Genomic DNA, 23,386 nt, shown 5'->3' with positions numbered 1-23,386 from the left:
TTTTTGTCACATTTTTGTCATTTTTTGTCACATTTTTGTCCATTTTTCATCAATTTTTAATCATTTTTTGTCACTTTTTGTGACATTTTTGTGACATTTTTTCTGACATTTTTGCCACTTTTTCATAAATTTTTCGTCACTTTTTTGTCAATGTTTTCTCACTATTTTGTCACATTTCCATCATTGTTTTATTGCTATTTTCACAGCTTTTTTCCAGAAGCTTTTGGACTGGGGTAAAGCCAAACTGGAGAAAATGTGCTCAGTTCAGGTGGGAGTTAAGGGGTTAACTTTACGGATTAGGGTTCGGATTAGGATTATTTGTATTTTTAGACAAACCAACTCATAGATCTATACAAACTCACAGCAGACCGTCCCTCCGGAGCATACGATCTAGCGCTAACCATGAATGTATTACCTGGAGTAAAAACATCGCGGGTGGCGCCATCTTGTTTTGGTCCCACCCCTTCATCTCCCGTTTAGGTCAATCCTCCAGCGCCCTCTGGTGGTCACTTTCAATAACACACGCTGGATACACATGATAAACTGATCTATTTACTGTACGAAACGAGAGCATAATTGTTTGAGCGAGTGTGGCTCCGTTAGGCTGGGGCGGGTGAACCGGCACACGCGTGATCATTTTGATCCCGGGTTTCAGTACCCTTTACCTTTAAGTCACCGTGGCACAGTGGTTATCTTGTGATTTGTATCTGCAGCTCAGATGACCGCGGAGGGACAGGCCGAGGCCTCGGTGCAGCTCCAGAATAAAACCAAAGGTAACCACACATGTATGTTTCTAACACCGAGTAATATAGTATATTCCTATATGATGAGCGCCCTCTGCAGGCACACGTGAGAACAGCACACAATAAAACAAACATTTCCTTTATATCCTCTTAAAGCCTCCAGTTCAGCTTTACCCAGATCTAAAAGCTTCTCGACTGGAGCGCAACAGTGTGACACCTGATTTGAAAGCTAAGGCCTATTGTCACTGTATTGTTATGGTTTCGTTCCTTTTTTTGGTCACGTTTTTGTCACTTTTTTGTGGCGTTTTGTTGCTTTTTCATTGAGTTTCCCTTACTTTATCAGGTCACCGTTTGTTTCATTGTTATGTTTTTTTCAAGGCGCTTTCAGATTTGGGTAAAGCCGTCTGAAATGTGGTTCTGATGGATTCTTCCTCCTCCTCCTTGTGTCCAGACGCCTCGCTGCCCCCCGCCTGCTGGGACGCCGTGGACAGAGGGACGTGTGACGGAGCGGAGAGGAGGTACTTCTACAACTCCACCACCAGGAGGTGCCAGAGCTTCCCCTTCTCAGGCTGTGGAGGAAACAGGAACAACTTCCTGCTGCGGCGCCAGTGCATCAAGACCTGCGTGACGCGGCTCAAAGGTGATAAGACTCAGCTGCGGGACTGAGTATCAATACTTTACCGATACTTGGTTTACGATACCGATACCGGAGCCATACTTTAACCGATAACTCTAAAACAGAACAGTAATGTGTGGAAGAGCTGCACATTTACAATATCAGGTTCATCTCCAGTGTGAAGGAATGTGTGAAAAATTGGATTCAATTTGAAGGGAAAAAATGGGGGAAATTATGGCAAAAACATTGAAAATAAATTGTGAAAATTGGGGGAAAATGGGGCAAATACAGTGAAAAATGGGAATACATTGGGAGAAAAATAGGCAATTTATGGAAATAAATTGGGGAAATTGGAAAATATTGTAGTATTTTATATATTATAATAAAAAATGGATGATATTAGATATTAGTCATTTTAAAAGAATAGCAAAAGATAGGGGAAAACAAGAAAACATTGGGGGAAAATGGGACAAACATTGGGCAAAGACATTGGGTGGAAATAGGGAAAATAAGAGTAATAAAAACATGAGTTATAATGAGGGGGAAGAAATGGAAAAACAAGGTTAAAAATTGTGGCAAAAATAAGAATTAAGAAAAAAATTGGAAAAATGGGACAAACTATTGGGCAAAAAAATGAAGAAAAGAATGGGAGGAAACTGGAATGGGGAAAATATAAAAATGAGGGGGAAATGGGAAAATGAGAAAAAATTGGGACAAAAGTTAAAAAAAATAAAAATAAACATGTATAAAAAAATTGTGAAAAAAATAAATCAAAATTGGCATACATGTATGTGAGCTGAAACAGCTTTGATCCTGTCCCTGGACCAACAGCATCAGAACTTGGATCTTCTGGTTCCTCCTTTGATCATTACAGATGCATCTGCTAATGCAGCTGGTCACTGGTGTCTTTCCCACTTGAAAATGACGACTTCACCTCAGATCGTTCCAGGTGAATAAAGTCGTATGTAGCCAAACGGCTAATGCTACAACAGTTAGCTCATACGATGCTAACTTTACATGAATGTTTCTCCAAACCAGATCATTAAAAACATGTGACATAACGTTCACGTCACTGATGTTTGGTTTTGTTACAGTTTTAACATTAGCTGCTCCTCCACTGGGAGGCGCTGTTGCTGTCTTCATCTCATATACGAACTCTTAGCAGTCTTCAGGTTTCCGAGTTCACAAGTTGTAACTCCAAGTGGGAAATTTACCAGTTACCAGTTTCCACCGTTACCACAGAGCACTCAGATTCCATCTCCGATCAGGACTCTGTAGTGTCAGTCTCGGAGAAGAGAACCCTGGAGAAGCTGCTCTCTGTGATGGACAACAGCGACCCCCCCCTGCATGAGCTGGTGATGAAGCAGAGGAGCTCCTTCAGTGAGAGGCTCTCGCTCTCCTGCTCAAAGGACAGGCTCAGGAGATCCTTCTTGCCCAGAGCGATCAGGCTATACAACAAATCCTTGGGTGGGAGGGGCTAAATGGGAGTGAAATGTTTTTTATAGTACCTCTTTATTTTTATACTTATAAATTATTATTATATTTATTCTCTGCACTGTTCTAGTTATTTTTAAATCTGATGTTTGTATGTGTGACTTGATTGTGCAGCTGATGAACTGAATTTCCTTCGGGATTAATAAAGTATATCGTATTGTATCGTATCGTATCGTATCGTATCGTATCGTATCGTATCGTATCGTATCGTATCGTATCGTATCGTATCGTATCGTATCAATCTCCAATCCCTCTCCACGGTCTCCTTCACATGTTCATTTACAAAACAGTACTTGGTTTATTTCCTTGTTATTCACACGTCACTGATCAGAACCAGCCCTGGTCTCCAGCCTGGACCTTTCCTGAAGCTTCTCTTTTATTCCAGATCACAGAGGGACGACGGGAGAAAAGATGATGATCCGGATCCGGAAGAAGAACCTGGAGAAGATCAGGGCATCGCCCTGAGACTGGACTCACTCTGGACGTTTGGACGAAGGAGTCGTACTTTTGTCAGATTAACACGAGCCAAAAACGATCAACAGGAAAACCTTTGATTTATTCACTAATTCAACAATCCAATATATATATATATATATATATATATATATATATATATATATATATATATATATAAATACATGTATATATATCACCTGTAAAACTCCAGTGTTTATTATGAACATGACAAACGCATGAATGAAAACGATGCTGCAAAGTCTTACACTGTAAACGTCGTGTTTTTAGATTTGACTTCAGTTTTGTGCACTTTTTTTGTATCTTTGTTTTCCTTATTTTTAAATCAGTGTAACGTTTTCTGTTGTTGATGATTGTCTTAATCCGAGCCAACGATCAAAGTTTTTCAAAAGCGTTTTGTTTCAGGGGCTGCACAAAACAAAGACGGGGATTTACAAATGGGCCTAAAGTTTTTATAATGAGTCTCATCTTCTCAAACTTCAGTCTTCTGTCCCTGGTTTTGTGCAGACCCCGGTGGTGTTGTTTTATTCATCTCCATTTATTGCTTCACATTGTGCAGTTCGTGCTCCGGACACAAGGTGGCGGTGTTGTATAAGAATAAGCTCTGCCAAAGTCTGTCGATCCAAACTTTGTATCTGAATAAAACTGTGTGTAAGTAACAGAACTGTGAGTCTGATTCGTTATTTAAGTATTTCCTTTGTTTTTCATGTTTTTCATGGAGAAATCAAGTGGAACATTAAGTAATATAGGAGACGTTCATTTGATTGATTACCTTCCTAATCATTGGTAAATGAGTTCATAACAAGCACAGAGCCATTTAAATATAAATATCAATGTCAAAGTATCTCAAGTATTCAGAATACAATACTCTGTTTGCACAAAGTAACGGAACACGTTACAAAACACATTTTAAAGTAAGTATTGAGTATTCTGTAACAGCACAGGCTCCAGTGTTAATTTGACACTGGTTTTCCACATGAACCAAGCACAGTTGGCTTTACCCAAATCGAAAAAGTGAAGAAAAAAAAAAAAAAACGTGCCGGAAAAGCAACAATAACATAATAAAGAAGTGACAAAAGCACAAGAGTAAAGAGTTTGTTGTTTATTGGTTTATTTGGTCGGGACAGTCCATGACACACCGGACTGGCCTTGGCCTAGTTTCAGAGATATTTCAACCTGGATAGACTCAGACAGACAAAAGCAGTGATTAGGAAGATTTATTGACATGTATTTTGTTTTGGCGATCAGACCCCGGCAGTAGACATCGAAGTATGCATCGATGTCCGAATAGACGAACGCTTAGAGTAAGGGATGTCTTCCCCGGGGTCTGGACACTGGTGGTGGTATGGAGACCCGTGAAGATGCAGCAGGTAGAAGCCGAAGGCAGAAGAGGTGGAGATGGGGCGGAGCACAGCTGGAAGGCGAATGATCCATGATTGCTGGGGCTTAAAAGCGGGACCGAGGGCGATGATTGGCTGCTCTGGAGGTGCGGCTCTAACGCTGATGGGCTGAGGTGGAGGTGTGGCCTCACAGAAGTGATCATTGGCTGGGCTTTGTTGATGCTGAAATTAGTCTCCCAGGTTGAATTAATGCCTAGGCTTCATAATAAAATAAAGATGAGCGGGTCCCATTCAGCCCCATTCATTGTAAAGGTTCACGAATCCTGTGTGAACCTTAATGTCTGCTCTATCTCCTCCTACGTAGCCTGTTCCTTAAAAGGGCAAAAAGGCGGGACGCCCTGCACTCACGGGGTGGGCGGAGCCTCCACAGAGCTCCAGAGCCAGTCAATGCACTGAAAATGTTTCCAAATTTCAGGCTGATAAACAAAAAACAGCGTGGTTATAAATATTCCACCTCCCCCAGCGTGTAACCCACGTGGGTCACATGGGTCACATGGGTCACATGGGTCACATAGGTCATAGTGATTTTCATAAAAAGTAAAACTCTTTGGAGCCAGACTTTTAAGCCGTTCTTGGGACGTTTGAAGTCCCATTAGAATCAATGCTTCCATGTGTCTCTTGGAGTCGCCCCTGGCCACCAGGGGGCGGTATTACAGCGATGTCAGCTCCCGCCTTAAGGACCATAGAGAAGCATGTTCCTCACCCACTGGCTAATTTCCATCGTCGTCCCTCATGCGCACTCGCAAACACGCTCATGCTTCATGCTGTCCTATTGTACATGTTTTGAGTGGTACCCGGAGGAACCTACACAGACACGGGGAAGCACGAGGGCTAACCACTGTGCCACCGTGCCGCCCCATGGTGAGGAACAATCTGCGCCAAAATCAACAAGACAGCCGTGAAAGAGTGACAGAGAAACAACAAAAACGTGATCCCTTCTGTAGGCCTTAGCTTTCAAATTAGGCGTCGCACTGGCCTATAGGGTGGAAGCTCCAGTTGAGAAGCTTTTAGATTTGGGTAAAGCTGAACTGCAGAAAATGTGCTTGGTTAAAGGCTAACAGTTGAAGTAAGAGGTTAGAGTGGCCCGGATTTCCGCCGCCCTGGGGGAGGCAATAAAAATCGTGTTGATTCTCTTTTTTTTTTTTTTTTAGGAAAGTAATTATAACGAAGACAGTTCTGAATCTTTTCACTGTAATAAGGCTGATTAAAACAGCATAGATTTGGCTAAAATGCACCAGATTGCCTCAGTTTGATCTGATTCATTCAGAATGTCCTGGGGGAGCACCCTGCTGCTAAGAAAAGTTATTTTGCAAAATGCTTTAAAACTTAAAGGGTCTAGACAGAGTCCCATGTGTGTTCATTAACATGCACTGTCAAACCACATAAACACATAAAGATAGATAGATAGATAGATAGATAGATAGATAGATAGATAGATAGATAGATAGATAGATAGATAGATAGATAGATAGATAGATAGATAGATAGATAGATAGATAGATAGATAGATAGATAGATAGACCCTTATTATTAATGCACACGCTGGAATACACATTACTGAAGGAACAGCCGAACGACACTTTTATGAGAACAATGTGGACAAATGCTGCTGTTTGGTGGAGTTTTGGGGCTAAAAAACGTCATGCAGATGTTTTGCTAACACCAGATAAAGTTGTGCTACATTTTCTTATATTTCACAGAACAAAACTCCCATGTGTGCTCGTTCTCCTCCCTCCTACACATGAAGAGAAGTATTTGCCTTCGCTCCATTATATATCACTACAGGCTGTAACATTCCATTCATTCCATTCTGGGAGGATCTTCTCTTCAGACCGGACTCGTAACTTTGCTCGAAACGGCCAAAAACGTTCACCCACAGAACCTGGCGCGGTGCGGGCGGCGGCGGCTCAGGCCGAGCTCCGCGGGGGAAACGAGGTCAGCGGATTCAGTGAACGAGGACGACCAAAAACAACAGAATCACTTTCCTTTGTCTCTCCATTACTGAGTCCGACCTTCATCTGTGGCCCAATAACAATACACGCTTCACTCCACAGCGCCGCACCGGGACAATGAGCTCACGCAACAAAACAAACAAGGGCCGGCCAGGACGTCCTGTCAGAGTGTGTGCATTCACTTACGCTTATTTACTGTTCATGTCCTCGTATCATCATAGAGCAAGAGTTTGATAAAGTGATGTAAATACAGGGATTATTGTGTGTATTTCTGCAAATGTTACTTCACAGTCTTGTTGTTCAGTCTGACAGCAGTGGAGATGAAGGACCTGCTGCTTCTGCCACTGAAAGAGCTCCTCTACAGTCCCGTGCAGTGGGTGGAGGTGTTGTCCATGATGGAGGTGAGCTTGGCAAACACCCTCCTGTTCCTCACCTCCTCCACAGAGTCCAGAGCTGGCCCTCATGTTCTTGTCCCGCTCTGTGCTGCCCGGGGCCCAGTACACGGCAGCGTCGTGGAGAGCAGAGGCTCCACAGAGTCATAAAAAGTCCTGAGAAGAGGCCTGCTCACTCCTCAGGACCTCAGTCTCCTCCTCAGGACCTCAGTCTCCTCCTCAAGACCTCAGTCTCATCCTCAGGACCTTAGTCTCCTCCTCCTCAGGACCTTAGTCTCCTCCTCCTCAGGACCTTAGTCTCCTCCTCCTCAGGACCTTAGTCTCCTCCTCAGGACCTCAGTCTCCTCCTCAGGACCTCAGTCTCCTCCTCAGGACCTCAGTCTCCTCCTCAGGACCTCAGTCTCCTCCTCAGGACCTCAGTCTCCTCCTCAGGACCATAGTCTCCTCCTCAGGACCTCAGTCTCCTCAGAAGGACCTCAGTCTCCTCAGAAGGACCTCAGTCTCCTCCTCCTCAGGACCTCAGTCTCCTCCTCAGGACCATAGTCTCCTCCTCAGGACCTCAGTCTCCTCCTCAGGACCTTAGTCTCCTCCTCAGGACCTCAGTCTCCTCAGAAGGACCTCAGTCTCCTCCTCCTCAGGACCTTAGTCTCCTCCTCAGGACCTCAGTCTCCTCAGAAGGACCTTAGTCTCCTCCTCAGGACCTCAGTCTCCTCCTCAGGACCTCAGTCTCCTCAGAAGGACCTCAGTCTCCTCAGAAGGACCTCAGTCTCCTCTGAAGGACCTCAGTCTCCTCCTCAGGACCTCAGTCTCCTCCTCAGGACCATAGTCTCCTCCTCAGGACCTCAGTCTCCTCCTCAGGACCTTAGTCTCCTCCTCAGGACCTCAGTCTCCTCAGAAGGACCTCAGTCTCCTCCTCAGGACCTCAGTCTCCTCCTCAGGACCTCAGTCTCCTCAGAAGGACCTTAGTCTCCTCCTCAGGACCTCAGTCTCCTCAGAAGGACCTCAGTCTCCTCCTCAGGACCTCAGTCTCCTCAGAAGGACCTTAGTCTCCTCCTCAGGACCTCAGTCTCCTCAGAAGGACCTCAGTCTCCTCCTCAGGACCTCAGTCTCCTCAGAAGGACCTTAGTCTCCTCCTCAGGACCTCAGTCTCCTCAGAAGGACCTCAGTCTCCTCCTCAGGACCTCAGTCTCCTCTGAAGGACCTCAGTCTCCTCCTCAGGACCTCAGTCTCCTCAGAAGGACCTTAGTCTCCTCCTCAGGACCTCAGTCTCCTCAGAAGGACCTCAGTCTCCTCCTCAGGACCTCAGTCTCCTCCTCCTCAGGACCTCAGTCTCCTCCTCCTCAGGACCTCAGTCTCCTCAGAAGGACCTCAGTCTCCTCAGAAGGACCTCAGTCTCCTCAGAAGGACCTCAGTCTCCTCAGAAGGACCTCAGTCTCCTCAGAAGGACCTCAGTCTCCTCAGAAGGACCTCAGTCTCCTCAGAAGGACCTCAGTCTCCTCCTCCTCAGGACCTCAGTCTCCTCCTCAGGACCATAGTCTCCTCCTCAGGACCTCAGTCTCCTCCTCAGGACCTTAGTCTCCTCCTCAGGACCTCAGTCTCCTCTGAAGGACCTCAGTCTCCTCCTCAGGACCTCAGTCTCCTCCTCAGGACCATAGTCTCCTCCTCAGGACCTCAGTCTCCTCCTCAGGACCTTAGTCTCCTCCTCAGGACCTCAGTCTCCTCAGAAGGACCTCAGTCTCCTCCTCAGGACCTCAGTCTCCTCCTCAGGACCTCAGTCTCCTCAGAAGGACCTTAGTCTCCTCCTCAGGACCTCAGTCTCCTCAGAAGGACCTCAGTCTCCTCCTCAGGACCTCAGTCTCCTCAGAAGGACCTTAGTCTCCTCCTCAGGACCTCAGTCTCCTCAGAAGGACCTCAGTCTCCTCCTCAGGACCTCAGTCTCCTCAGAAGGACCTTAGTCTCCTCCTCAGGACCTCAGTCTCCTCAGAAGGACCTCAGTCTCCTCCTCAGGACCTCAGTCTCCTCTGAAGGACCTCAGTCTCCTCCTCAGGACCTCAGTCTCCTCAGAAGGACCTTAGTCTCCTCCTCAGGACCTCAGTCTCCTCAGAAGGACCTCAGTCTCCTCCTCAGGACCTCAGTCTCCTCCTCCTCAGGACCTCAGTCTCCTCCTCCTCAGGACCTCAGTCTCCTCAGAAGGACCTCAGTCTCCTCAGAAGGACCTCAGTCTCCTCAGAAGGACCTCAGTCTCCTCAGAAGGACCTCAGTCTCCTCAGAAGGACCTCAGTCTCCTCAGAAGGACCTCAGTCTCCTCAGAAGGACCTCAGTCTCCTCCTCCTCAGGACCTCAGTCTCCTCTGAAGGACCTCAGTCTCCTCTGAAGGACCTCAGTCTCCTCCTCAGGACCTCAGTCTCCTCCTCAGGACCTCAGTCTCCTCCTCCTCAGGACCTCAGTCTCCTCCTCAGGACCTCAGTCTCCTCCTCAGGACCTCAGTCTCCTCCTCCTCAGGACCTCAGTCTCCTCCTCAGGACCTTAGTCTCCTCCTCAGGACCTTAGTCTCCTCCTCAGGACCTCAGTCTCCTCCTCAGGACCTCAGTCTCCTCCTCCTCAGGACCTCAGTCTCCTCCTCAGGACCTCAGTCTCCTCCTCAGGACCTTAGTCTCCTCCTCAGGACCTCAGTCTCCTCCTCAGGACCTCAGTCTCCTCCTCAGGACCTTAGTCTCCTCCTCAGGACCTCAGTCTCCTCCTCAGGACCTCAGTCTCCTCCTCAGGACCTTAGTCTCCTCCTCCTCAGGACCTCAGTCTCCTCCTCAGGACCTTAGTCTCCTCCTCCTCAGGACCTTAGTCTCCTCCTCAGGACCTCAGTCTCCTCCTCAGGACCTTAGTCTCCTCCTCAGGACCTCAGTCTCCTCTGAAGGACCTCAGTCTCCTCAGAAGGACCTCAGTCTCCTCTGAAGGACCTCAGTCTCCTCAGAAGGACCTCAGTCTCCTCCTCAGGACCTCAGTCTCCTCAGAAGGACCTCAGTCTCCTCTGAAGGACCTCAGTCTCCTCAGAAGGACCTCAGTCTCCTCTGAAGGACCTCAGTCTCCTCTGAAGGACCTCAGGCTCCTCTGAAGGACCTCAGGCTCCTCTGAAGGACCTCAGTCTCCTCAGAAGGACCTCAGTCTCCTCTGAAGGACCTCAGTCTCCTCTGAAGGACCTCAGTCTCCTCTGAAGGACCTCAGTCTCCTCTGAAGGACCTCAGTCTCCTCCTCAGGACCTTAGTCTCCTCCTCAGGACCTCAGTCTCCTCCTCAGGACCTCAGTCTCCTCCTCAGGACCTTAGTCTCCTCCTCCTCAGGACCTTAGTCTCCTCCTCAGGACCTCAGTCTCCTCTGAAGGACCTCAGTCTCCTCAGAAGGACCTCAGTCTCCTCTGAAGGACCTCAGTCTCCTCAGAAGGACCTCAGTCTCCTCAGAAGGACCTCAGTCTCCTCTGAAGGACCTCAGTCTCCTCTGAAGGACCTCAGGCTCCTCTGAAGGACCTCAGTCTCCTCTGAAGGACCTCAGTCTCCTCTGAAGGACCTCAGTCTCCTCTGAAGGACCTCAGTCTCCTCCAGTGGCCCGTCTCGTACCGGGCGTTGGTCCAGTTTATTGTTGAGGTGAACACCCAGGTACTTGAGACTGTCCACCTCCTCCTTTATGCAGCCTATAATAATAGTAATAATTCTCAATATTCAAAAGACCACCTGATCCGAGCACATTGTCTCCAGTCTGGCTTTACCCAAATCTAAAAGCTTAAAAAAAAAAGCGAAGAAAGAGCAACAAAAATAGACAAACACAGCTTGACAAAAAAGTTACAATCACTTTGGTTGATCTTAGCTTTCAAATGAGGTGTTACACTGTTGCTCTCCAGTCGATGCGTTTTTAGATTTGGGTAAAACAACCGAACAGGAGAGAATGTGTTGGGTTCAGTAAGAGGTTACATTCTTTAATACTTGTTTAAAGTGATAACATGTAACAAATACCTGTCAAATTCATCTCAAACTTAATGTTTCTCAGTACTTGTTTTGCAGACGAGCTTCGGGGCCCCCCTGCAGAGCCCCTGAGGTCCCCCAGGGGGCCCACTAGGGAACAACTGCACTCAGGTAAAAAAAAAACAAAAAAAACCTGCAGTTCCTCCGCTCGTGCCCCTCCGTTTGACCCGCGCCCGTTCGTCGTCGCTCTCGTGTGTGTCTCTCTCCTCTCCGTACGGGCGCGCGCTCCCGTCGCTGCCTGGGCGTCACGTCACCGGAAGTGGCCGGCGGGGGGGGGTTTGCGTCGGTCGCGGCGCACACTCGGCTCGTGCTCAGTGTGCGTCCTGAGCGCGGAGGGAGCGTACAGTCTGCGGAGCGCTGCGCGTGGATCGTCGAAGGGTTTTTTACTTCTGTTTCCTTCACCGAGGAGGGGGGACTTTTACGGGACCGGTGACCGCCTCTGCTGCACTCCTGCCCGGGTAAGCGCGAGCGGGGACTCCGGGGGGGGGGGAGCGGAGAGATTTGTTTGGGGAAGTTTGAGTGTTGGAGAGATGAACTTCCATGCGCATCTGTCAACCCGCAGCGTGAGCTCTGCGACGCTCGCGCTCACACTTTCATCACAGAAATTAAACTAATGCGTGGCTTAAATCACGCACGCGACGCCGGTTTGCGCTTTTTTATTTTCCTTTGTGAAGTCACGCAAATGTGTTGACTATTTCAGGCTGGACTGGGCGCTTCTCTGTCACACTTTTTTGCAGTAACCTCTTAACCCCCGCCTTGACCGACCACAATTCCTCCAGTTCAGCTTTACCCAAATCTAAAGCGCGTCGACTTGAGCTCGAGCCTTTATCATTTGAAAGCTAAGACCTACAAAAGTCATTTAAAGGGATCTTTTTTCCTCGTGTTTTGACATTTTTGTAACTTTTTGTTGCTATTTTGACCCCCCCCCCCCCCCCCAAAAAAAAAAAAAAGCTCTTAGATTTGGTTAACCCCTTAACCCCACATCTTCTCCAGGTTCAGCCTTTTTTTTGCGTTTATTTATTTAGCTTTACGCAAATCTATAATCGTCTCGACTGGAGAGTTCGCAGCCTATATATGTTTTGTCGGTTTTTCTGCCACTTTTTTTTGTCACGTTTTAGTCACGTATTTTTCGTCACGTTTTTGTCGCCTTTTGTCACGTTTTTATTGCATTCTTGTTGCGCATTCACCCTTGTTTACGTGTCGTTTTCATCGCTATTTCGGCGCTTACTTTCCAGAAGCTTTTAGAAGAAGCCAGCCTGGAGAAAACGTGCTCGGTTCAGGCGGGGGTTAAGAGGTTAAAGAGCATAAAATTGTCCTTTTCACGTGGCTACGCTCGACAAAACGTGTTTCCTGCGTTGTCTGGAGCGCGCAGATCTTGCAAAAATCTTGAAAACTCGCACAGAGTGTTTCAGCTCGTGCCAAAACTCTCCACACACGCGCGCGCGGTGGTTTCCGTGTTCTGGGTGACACTTCGGACTCATCTGATCTTGTTTTGGCTCATCTGATCTCCGTCACCCGAGCTCGGGCCTGACCTGGCAGTCGCTTTAATCGCGCCCAAAGCCTTTGACACGAGCGCTTTGGGTTGTAAAGCGCGAAGAACCGGCTCGTTATTGTTTCTGAAGGCGGTGACCAACGTCTCGCGCTGGGTTTGTCCGCTTTATCCGTGCGCTTTTACGCATGGACGCACCGGGTAAAGGCCTCGCTCTGGGTCCGTAGATGTGTTTTATTCAGCGGTTCTTGCGTGTGAGTCGTGCTCATTTCGTGATCCGATGCCGTGACCGCGTTTCGTGATGATTCTCTGCACGCTTCACGCGCTCGTGCTCCACCGTGTCGCCGTCTCCTCCCGGTTCTCCGCTGTTTTAGGCTTGGATTCTCCTTAAAGCGCGAGGGGAAGGGCATCTGGTTTGTTGGTGATTACACGGTGATAGTGTCGGTAACGGCCCGTGATGTAAATGCTTTGCTCTAATCCTGCCCACTCTCCGACCACAGCTCCGGTTATGTAAGCGCTGAACCGGGAGTGAACCGGGAGACCGAGAGTTTTGTGGATTCAGTTTAACATCTTGACCCGAGCACATTTCCTCCAGTTCAGCTTTGCCCAAATCTAGACCTTTTTCAGATCTTTTTCTCACTTTCTTCATATGATTTTTGCCACTTTATTTGATGAGTTTTAATCACATGTTTTCTTCTCATGTTCGTTGCTATTGTGACGCCTTTTTCAAGAAGCTTTTCGATTTGGGTAAAGCTGAGCTGGAGAAAATTGGGTTAAGAGGCAAGTCAAGAAATGTATCGAAAAATGCAAAAATATGGTTTGGAACACATCTACACATTGAGTGCCAAAAACAGAAACAAAAATGTTTTTGCGTTTTTTGTGTGTGTGACAAATCTAGACACTCTAATACACCTTATGTGTGATTTTGTAGCTCTGTGATGTACAGAAGTGGAATAAATGACGAGAAGGAGAGAGGAGGAGAGAGAAGGAGATAGGAGTAGGAGGAGAGAGGGGGAGAGGTGGAGGAGAGAGGAGAGGAGGAGAGAGAAGGAGAGAGAAGAGAGGAGGAGAGAAGGAGAGAAGGAGAGAGGAGGAGAGAAAGAGAGAGGAGGAGAGAAGGAGAGAGGAGGAGAGAGAAGAGAAGAGAGAGGGGAGAGAAGAGAAGAGAGAGGAGGAGGAGGAGAGAGAGGAGGAGGAGAGACAAGAGAAGAGAGAAGGAGAGAGAAGAGAGAGGAGGAGAGAGAAGAGAGAGGAGGAGAGGGGAGGAGAGAGGAGGAGAGAGAAGAGAAGAGAGAGGAGGAGAGAAGAGAAGAGAGAGGAGGAGGAGGAGAGAGAAGAGAAGAGAGAAGGAGAGAGAAGAGAGAGGAGGAGGAGGAGAGAAGAGAAGAGAAGAGAGAGGAGGAGGAGAGAGAAGAGAAGAGAGAAGGAGAGAGAAGAGAGAGGAGGAGAGAAGAGAAGAGAGAGGACAGAAGAGAAGAGAGAAGAGGAGGGAAGAGGAGGGAAGAGAAGGGAAGAGAAGGGAAGAGAAGGGAAGAGAAGGGGAGAGAGGAGTTAATCAGAAAGGAGAGTGTTTCATAAAACCCCTGTTATCTCTGATTCTAGAAAATAATCAGTGATTTTGAGCAAAACTAGCCTCTGTTTAGCTCAGATTTCTCAGGAACTGAGGCACATAGAATTAAACTGTTTTCACCTACGGAGAGCTCAGAGTCTCGTCTTTCAAACGAGCCACAGCCTGTGTCCATAGCTATAACATAGAATACACTGTGGTGCTACAAATATCATGAAAAATGGTCTAGATTGTTGGCACTCTGCAGCTAAGTCCCCAAAGCGCCGCCTCAAAGTGTTTAAGAGACCAATTTGGTGCAAAACCTGAAAATGAAGAAAAGTTGTGCCTGTAGTTTCTCCCATCAAACATATTTACAGCAGGAGTTTCACGTTGACGTCACTCCATGTCCCCGTGTCCCCCCGCCGCGCCCGGCCTTTATCGTGGTCTTCCTGGTTATCAAAGGAGGTCGTGCTCGTCTTATGAGAGTGTGAGGAAAGTGTGAGGAGAGTTTGAAGCTCCGTGTGTTTCCTTTAATGAGGGAGCGGAGCTGTTGGACCTGTCACGCTGAACTCTGGGTAATTATGACGACTGCGGCTTTGTGTCGGCTCCAGACTCGCTGCATCGCACGTTCACTTCGTCGGAGTCTGTAGAGGAAGATCTGCTAACGGCAATCACGTCACCATCATAACGCCGGCAATTACCGAGGTCAGAGGTCGAGCAGATAAGCACCGGACGAGGAAGAGGCAGGTTAGCATCGCTCTATTCGGATGAAACCGACAGCATAAACATCTGATCAGGAATACTGCAGATGAAAATGCAAAACGAAGAGAGACAAACAAATACTGTATATATTTAAAAGTTTTTGAATATATGTCGGAGCTCAGAGTAAAGTAATATTTTGCCATTACAAAGTTTGGGCTCGTTTTGTTTGTACGATACGCCCTCGGGGGGAGATAGATTTTGTTCGACATGAAAGAACGAAAGGCGGATTCCCACTTTGCAGGGTTTCATGGACATCTGTACCAATTTGGCCGGGTCCTATCCCGCAATGTTAACACAGTGAGAACAATCAGACCATTTTTCTTGATATTTGGAGCTCCACAGTGTATTCTATGTTATAGCTATGGACACATGATATGGCTCGTTTGAAAGCTGAGACTCTCAGCTCTCCATAGGTTAAAACAGTTTGATTCTACGTGTCTCGGTTTCTGAGAAATCTAAGCTAAACAGAGGCTAGTTTTGATCAAAATCACATTTTTTTTTTCTTCTGGAAATGGAGATAACGGGAGTTTTATGAAACATTCTCCAAATGCCTAAATATCTTCGTCAATTTTCAGCGACATCTTGTTGACATGTTCTGTAACACGCCTGTTCTCGATCTCTCTTCATGGCGTGTGCATTTAAACAGCCTGGTTCTGAATTGAAGACTTTAACAGGATGTTTCTTAGTCGTCCTTGGACCGATTTTAACCATTTAAAAATTCAGTGAAATGTTAAAATCTCAACTGTTTCGATCTTTCCATGTGAAGCTGCTCTGCTTGTGTCAAACGCTCCAGAGAGAACACCACGCCCCCTCAGACTAACACCACGCCCCCTCAGACTAACACCACGCCCCCTCAGACTAACGCCACGCCCCCTCAGACTAACACCACGCCCCCTCAGACTAACACCGCGCCCCCTCAGACTAACACCACGCCCCCTCAGACTAACACCACGCCCCCTCAGACTAACACCACGCCCCCTCAGACTAACGCCACGCCCCCTCAGACTAACACCACGCCCCCTCAGACTAACACACGCCCCTCAGACTAACACACGCCCCCTCAGACTAACACACGCCCCCTCAGACTAACTCCACGCCCCCTCAGACTAACGCCACGCCCCCTCGGACGAGCACCACGCCCCCTCGGACTAGCACCACGCCCCCTCGGACTAGCACCACGCACCCTCAGACTAACACCACGCCCCCTCAGACTAACACCACGCCCCCTCAGACTAACACCACGCCCCCTCAGACTAACACCACGCCCCCTCAGACTAACACCACGCCCCCTCGGACTAACACCACGCCCCCTCGGACTAAAACCACGCCCCCTCGGACTAACACCACGCCCCCTCGGACTAACACCACGCCCCCTCAGACTAACACCACGCCATCACAGAGCTGCCAAAATCACACATACTGTGAATTAGAGTGTCTAGTTTCGCAATAAAATAACAAAAGCACAAAAACGAGTTTCAGTTTTTGGCACTCAGTGTTAAAAAATAATAATTTCACTATTTTGAAAGTCAAAGTGTGGAAATAGCCAGAAATTGTGTCGGATCAGGTTTGAATTTTGGGCCAAAATCTGTGAGCTTTTGTCAATCCAGCTGTGACGGAGGGAAAGAAAAAACAAAGAACAACTCTCCCATACGAAAACCGGGACCATAAACTATATATTTTTGGAAAGTGCTCGCACATTCTTACTTCACGTTATTGGTCCTGAGTGACCCAGGGCTCTCAGTCGCCCAGGGACCTTTATGGGCTCTGTTCAATTACACAGCTGTTGAGTGCTTCGCGCTCGGTTTGTCCGCGTGTAAATGGCCTGCAGTGTGCTGAGCTTTACAGTGTTTCTTTTAACGATACATGTGCACGACACGGGCACGACGAAAGGAGTGAGTGAGTTTATGAGATTGAGCTCTGCGGACTTTGTGGGCACTGACTGTAAGAGCCCCTTCACCAGCCCTGACGGCGCTCAGGCCTAAAATGTCCCACAGGGGCGAGCGACGAAGCCACAAAGGTTCCAGATCGTGAATGATGTCGTATTAGTATCGAAAAATGTGAATCGTATAAGTACTGTTGAAATAGAAAGGGGAGAGTTTGCACAGAAGACCTGGCGGGACCTCCTCGCTGTGACCACAGCTGCGGTTGCATAATGTGGTAAACATTTGTGGCTTAGATTTGGTCTGACTGTGGTTTTGTGGATGAACTATTAGCCTAATGACGCGTGTGAGTATTTGCCGCTCCTCCTGCAGACGATGAAGCGTGTTTACGATCCGTGTCCGTCAGGCGTGTTTGTATTTGACACAGAGAATCTTCACATCAACACGGAGCAGTCACGTCATAATATTTACACACATAACCGGAGAAGAGAGCGTGGACACAGGTGTTTCCCATTCATGTCCATGTTTGCTTTTGAATATTGTGCAGAATATGGTGGAGTATATCTGGAACATCTCAGGCCTTCAGCGCGAGAGACTCTGCCGTGTTTTAGGCAAAAGGATTTGATAAAGAGTCACAGGAGTTTCCTCAAAGACATGTCAGAAAATCAGATGGAGACGTCCTCTTTCACACTGTGAATATAACATTTGTTTAGCTTTAAAGGGTTAAAGTCAAATGCTTTTTAATGCCACAGTCTAAATCTGTGCATATTCTATTTTTCAACAGAAACAGAGGAAAGAGTGAAATGTTGAGGGAACACAACAAGCAACTTTTTAGAAAAAAAAGTAAAATTGTGGTCATAACGGATAAAAGTATGCAAATATAATCTTTGAGCAATAATAACTTTATGCTAGTTTGAGTTTTAAGCCGCCTTAATTGAATTGTTTTCATCAGTAAGTGGAGTAGTGAACTCTGCTCTAATAGTTCTAGACGGCAAATATTTTAGTATAGGTATCGTAAACCAAGTATCATTAAAGTATCTGGTATTGGAAATCGACACCAGATACCATCGGGAAAAAAAAAGTATGGTTTGCGTAGATTTTGGACCCGAATATATTAAACCAAATCCGGGGTTCTAATATAAAAATATATTCTTGCACCGGCCTCTACGACATGTTACATGTTATATTTATTTCATTTTAATTCAGTTCATTTGAACAGGGACAATTTGATTTAACGTCTTAAGCCCCACCTGAACCGAGCACATTGTCTCCTGTTTGGCTTTACCCAAATCTAAAAGCTTAAAAAAAAAAGCAAAAACGCTTCAAATGTGACAAAAATGTGCCAACAATGTGACTACAAAGTTACCATCACTTTTGTAGGGCTTAGCTTTCAAATGAGGCATTACACTGTTGCTCTCCAGCTTTTATATGTGGGTTAAACTGACCTACAACTCAGTTCAGGCGGTGCCAGTTTCACCTAGTAGATGTAGATTGTCAGTGGATCTGCTTTCTTTTGGAGTACCTCAGGGATTGACGTTAGGGCCAGTTCTGTTTGCTGTCTGCTGTCTTCTTTCACATTTACAACATCCACTTTGTGTTTGGCTCTTATTTACTGTTTGTTTTATTGCCTTACTGTTTGGTGCAGCTGTGAGGGAACTCCTGTTGTGATATTGGGCTGCTATACATGCCTTTCAGTCATGTGACCTTTGTTGTTATGGCGGCCATTTTGAATGCCGAAGTAGCATTATGTAGCACTACCACATGTAACACTATCTCTACTCTAGTATGAAAATGAAAGACAACTGATTGACAGTGGCATTTTTATGTACTCATAATCATTGCCTAAGATAACAGTAAAAACACGACCCCAGAGACGCACGTTTATGTGAAGAAACCAGTGAGTCAGTGTTTAAGATGTTAGCATTCTACCGGTTAGCATTTAGCTTCAACAGCTCAGACCTCTCCAAGAGAGAGCCCTGAACCACACTCCAAACCTTTGCTACAACATGTGACAGAGGTCAGAGCTGAGCTGAGCTTGAATAAACTCTTGACAGTTGCTAACCACTAGCGTGCTAACGTCTTGTGCAGCTTAAACACTGACTCAGACTGAGACTCTGTTGACATAACAAACAGTAAAAATCACAGAGAGTGAGTGAGTTAGTTTAGCCTGCATAATGCCACTTCGGTAATCAAAATGGCTGCTGGAACTATGCGTGATGTCATTGGAAGCACACCCACTGACTGATTGATTGTTTTTTTTTAGATTTATTCACACCTTACACCTCAAAATGTGTCTTCTTCTTTTTTTTTTTTACGAAGATGTTAAGGAGAAAACTAGCTAAAAATCTCGCCTCAAAAAAACTTGACGAGGATGTGGCAATAAAGCAATGAAAACACTGGCCTATAGGCTTATTTTTATAATGAAAACCTGAAATGTCAGAAAACTCACAATGCATTATTTTGTCATATTTGTATCAGTAATGTTCAGCAGGAGTTTCAGAGTGATATCTCTACATTGAAATCGTTTCCCTATTCACCTGCAGCGTCTCCTTTAACGATACAAAGGTGTCTCCTCTCACTTCCACCTGGTTATATTTTAATCAGTCGGAGAAACCACAGTCAGATCTCTTCACTCTGGTTTTGGCGATTATAACTGTGTTCCTTCAGCCGCAGCCAGTGTTTCTGGGCACACAGAGTTGGCCGCAGACGTCCAAACGTTTGTTCCTCCCGTGGTGCATCGTGTGGGCGGCGAGAGAATAAATTAATGTACAAAGGCAGTCGCAACAGCTGTTTCCGAGTCGCTGCAACTTCACAAACGATGCAGTTTCACGTTTTCAGAGCGTCTGCAGGCGAAACGGCCAGACTCTGCAGGTGAGCGCGGAAACTGCACAGACTCCGAAGGACGGCGTGGGCGTTCACGGAGAGAGCCGGGTTTAGACGCACGGGTTTGAGGACGGACTGAGGTTTACAGGAGACGCTGCAGGTCAATGGGGAAAAAAATCTAATGTAGAGATTTCAATTTGAAACTTCAGCTGAACATTACTGACATAAATATGAGGAAGAAATGCATTGCAAGGTTGCAAAAAAAAAATGGAAGTACTTGAGGCGTCTGCGCTGCCCCTTCAGGGAAAACAAACGCACCCCCTGAGCGTCTGAACAGAAGTCATGTTTGCACTGAAAGTTGTGAAGAAGGAGCTCTTTCGAACCTACTCTGGACACGCCTGTTCCGTTTCTAACGATAATGTCACGGAGAAAAGCGCGTTTGGCTACGAGAGGTTCAGGACTTTATTCAACCTTCCTAAAGAAGAGGACACTCGCCAGAAATAGTTTTTTCTCTCCTGGATTTGGCGACTTTCACCAGAATAGTGTTTTTCTGTGACTGTGTGTCTCTGATGGATGTTTGTGAACCTTCACCAGAATCAAAGTGGATTCACTTTTATAACTAACGTGAGTCCCATAATGTAAACACCTGATGGACCAGAGCGGTGCGTATGTGTTAGCGTGTGTTAGCGCGTGTGTTAGCGTGTGTGTTAGCATGTGTGCTAGCATGTGTCTTAGAACGTGTGTTCGCATGTGTGTTAGCACGTGTGTTAGCGCGTGTGTTAGCATGTGTGCTAGCATGTGTCTTAGAACGTGTGTTCGTGTGTGTGTTAGCACGTGTGTTAGCGCGTGTGTTAGCACGTGTGTTATCACGTGTGTTAGCGTGTGTGTTAGCCATTTATGAAGCTGTGTTCCAAATATTAACTCCTTATAAACTGCATAGTGAAGTAATTTCACTTATTGCTGTGATATTTATTTATTTATTTTACTGCTAATGTTGCAATGGCGGATTAGCTCGGAGAGAGGGAGTCGTGTCTTCCGGGTTTGCAAAATACCCCCAGAAAATACTAACAGTATATTTCTCACAAAAAATAGTACTCCATAGTGGTAAAGGTACAATATATCATATAAATGCCTAAATAAATAGCAGATACAGATCCTTTAAACAAAGCAAATTGGAATTGTATAGACGTAGGGTTTAGCAGCAGCAAGTCACATTTAATCCTTCCGAATGCCCCATCTGTGCCTCTGTGTTCATTTATTGAGATGTTCAAACATCAGAATGAAGGGACATTGTGGACAAAACGGACTTTAGAGCCAAAAAATGTGTGGAATTGCAGCTGAAACTGCAGCTTAAATGCGGCGTACAGGAGCTGCTGTGTGTGAGAAATAATGCATTATGAGAAAACGCCCTTTAAAGATACACATTTCCACTTTACATTCCAGGAGGAAAGTTGATTCTGTGCAACAATAAAACACATTTTCGAGTGGATTCGTCCATTTCTTTGATTCCAGCGGAGACAAACTCGGGGAAAAGAGAGAATCGAGTTCCGCCGCAGCGTCTCGCCTTCATATTTCTCTCCATTGAATAAACCATTTAGAAGTTAAACTGGTGAAACTTTTTAATAAACCCCCGTAGACTCCGGCTCCTAAATCCTCCACAGTCTCAGAGGAGCGCTGTGTTCAGCTCCTACAAACGCAGTCACTTTAATATCATTTCTGTGGTTCATTAACCCCAGCACGTGATGAGAGGAGGTTTAGAGGCCTCTGGGGGAGGAAACAACGCCACGAAAAGAAAATCTTAACCCAAAATACCAAAAATAAAAGCTCTAAAGGTTTGTACATTCATTAATGATTCCTAACGAGGTTTTGGCCTTATCTAAATGTGGTCAACAGCTGAAAACATCTGGACCCATAGAGATAATACACAAGAGATCATCTCGTTATTTATTCAGTCCCATTATTTGTTTTTTATATATTTAATGAACACACATGGGTCTCATGCATGTAAACGTGCCACGCCGGATTGTAATTTCCATTCGTCGTCCCCCAGTCGCACAAACACACCCTCAGTCAGATCAGTGCTGGGGAGAAAACTTTGATGGTGTATTTACTGAATACTGAATACTTGCCTTAAAATGTATTTTGTAACATATTCCATTACTTTGTCTAATCAGAGTACTGTATTCTGAATACTTTAAGAATACTTTCACATTGATTTATGTATAAATATGGCTTCACAGTGCATCATTGTTAGCCAGGCATAAAGCCATACTGACCGTATTGATGTATTTATAAATACATATAAAGTTAATAGGACGTGATTTCCAAATGGAGTCTGGAGGCGGGGCTAATGATCGCAGTTTGAATGAGAGCGAACCAATCACACAAAAAGCGACTTACGCTTTGAGTTCACGTCCTCCGCCATGATTGTGTGTATCCACACGTGCAGTCGAGTAAATGTTCTGGTGAAAGTCCTCAGAGCGGCTTCTTTAAGGACAAGTCCAGCTCTTTTAAAACAGAACAAAGGGCACTTGGAACAGATCGTTGAGTCGCGGTCGCCATCTCCACTGTTTTGGTTACAGGAGCAGCACTGGCTGATGACGCACCGTTAAGTCCCGCCTCCCGTGCTCAGTTACGGAAAGTAACTGTTTTCCAAATACTCTGAAAGGAAAGTGTTACTTTACCAGAATACTGTAACTCAAAATGAGTATTCTAAATACATGTATTTAGCTACTCCCCAACACTGTTCATACTGGCCTATTGTACATGTTTTTAGTAGAGAACATGTAAAACTCCAGTCATAGTAATGATGGTCTGTGAAATTAACTGCTCTCCTCCTATGAAGCCTGTCAGTCATATCTTAGGCTTTTCATTTCTGCTGGACAAAGACCAGCCCAGACTTTGTCACATGGGTCACAGCAATTTTTAGAAAAAATAAACTCTTCCAGACTTTTAAGTTGTGCTTGGGAAGTCCAACGCTACATAGAAGCGCTGTTTACAAAGTGTCTTTTGGAGTCGCCCCTGGCCACCAGGGGGAGGTATTACAGACATGTCAGCTCCATGAGGACCAAAGAGAAGGGCTTTGTCTGCATCGTTCTGAACTCAGAACGTTTGAGGCTAATGCTAGCAGCTGTAGGAAAATACATTGAGCAGGCTAACGGAAGAATAATATCCAGTTGATCTCCAATTTCAATAAATGTGGAAAAAATTGTAAAAAAGAAAAAAAAAGCTTTTAGTTAAAAAGGGGTTTGTAATGGGGGAAAAAATTAATAAATAAATAATTTCTATAGGAAGCAATTTCCCCTTTTTTTCCACCGCACATAAGTAACGCAGCTGCACATGGTTCTTTTGGGACTCTTCCTTCAGCGACGTTATGCAGTTTATCATTTGGTTGGATTTCTTCTTCCCTGTGACGGACACGTCTCCTTGTGGACGTTCGGACACAGAGACTCAAACCTCGGCGAGTTGGTAGCCGGTGTGTGTGAGGCGCCTGAGGTAATAGGGCCGTCCTGCCTCTCTGCCGTTTCTCCCTCGCTCCCCCGGCTCCTCCTGTCACCTCCTAATGAGGCCTCATCGCTGCTTTTTCTTTACATTTCTGCGCCGCATTGCAGTCGGCGAGCGCTGGGTTTCACACTTTCTTCCCAAACCGTCGACACTGGGGCCGTGCCTCTGCCGCGGTGGAAACCACACTCTTTTTTTTTTTTTTTTTTTTCTCCCCCGCCGCAGGTTCGGGGACAAAACGCTGGCAGGTTTTTTGTGCGGCTTCAGCAGATGTGCTGGAGTCGCGAATGAGCCGCTCGACGTCT

General features: G+C 46.2%; 2 protein-coding genes across 3 annotated transcripts in view; both read left to right on the top strand.

The window, feature by feature from the left end:
* The window catches only part of LOC306967794 (tissue factor pathway inhibitor-like), an 84,271-nt gene extending 80,827 nt beyond the window's left edge, over nt 1–3,444 (top strand). The window contains exons 5-7 of the mRNA XM_079562982.1: nt 714–773; nt 1,195–1,383; nt 3,239–3,444. Of these exons, the coding sequence (XP_079419108.1) occupies nt 714–773; nt 1,195–1,383; nt 3,239–3,318 (329 nt within the window). The 3' untranslated portion in view covers nt 3,319–3,444. The remainder of the gene's footprint in view (nt 1–713; nt 774–1,194; nt 1,384–3,238) is intronic.
* Nucleotides 3,445–11,463: 8,019 nt separating this feature from the next.
* The window catches only part of LOC306967768 (calcitonin gene-related peptide type 1 receptor-like), a 94,597-nt gene continuing 82,674 nt past the window's right edge, over nt 11,464–23,386 (top strand). For both annotated transcript variants that reach the window (XM_079562947.1, XM_079562946.1), the window contains exon 1: nt 11,464–11,538. The gene's annotated coding sequence lies outside the window, so the exon portion shown is untranslated. The remainder of the gene's footprint in view (nt 11,539–23,386) is intronic.

This window comes from Gobius niger (assembly GCF_951799975.1).
Source record: "Gobius niger genome assembly, chromosome: 9".
Lineage (NCBI taxonomy): Eukaryota > Metazoa > Chordata > Actinopteri > Gobiiformes > Gobiidae > Gobius > Gobius niger.
The sequence above is the reverse complement of the archived record's forward strand: the minus strand, read 5'-3'. Positions and strand labels throughout refer to the sequence as shown.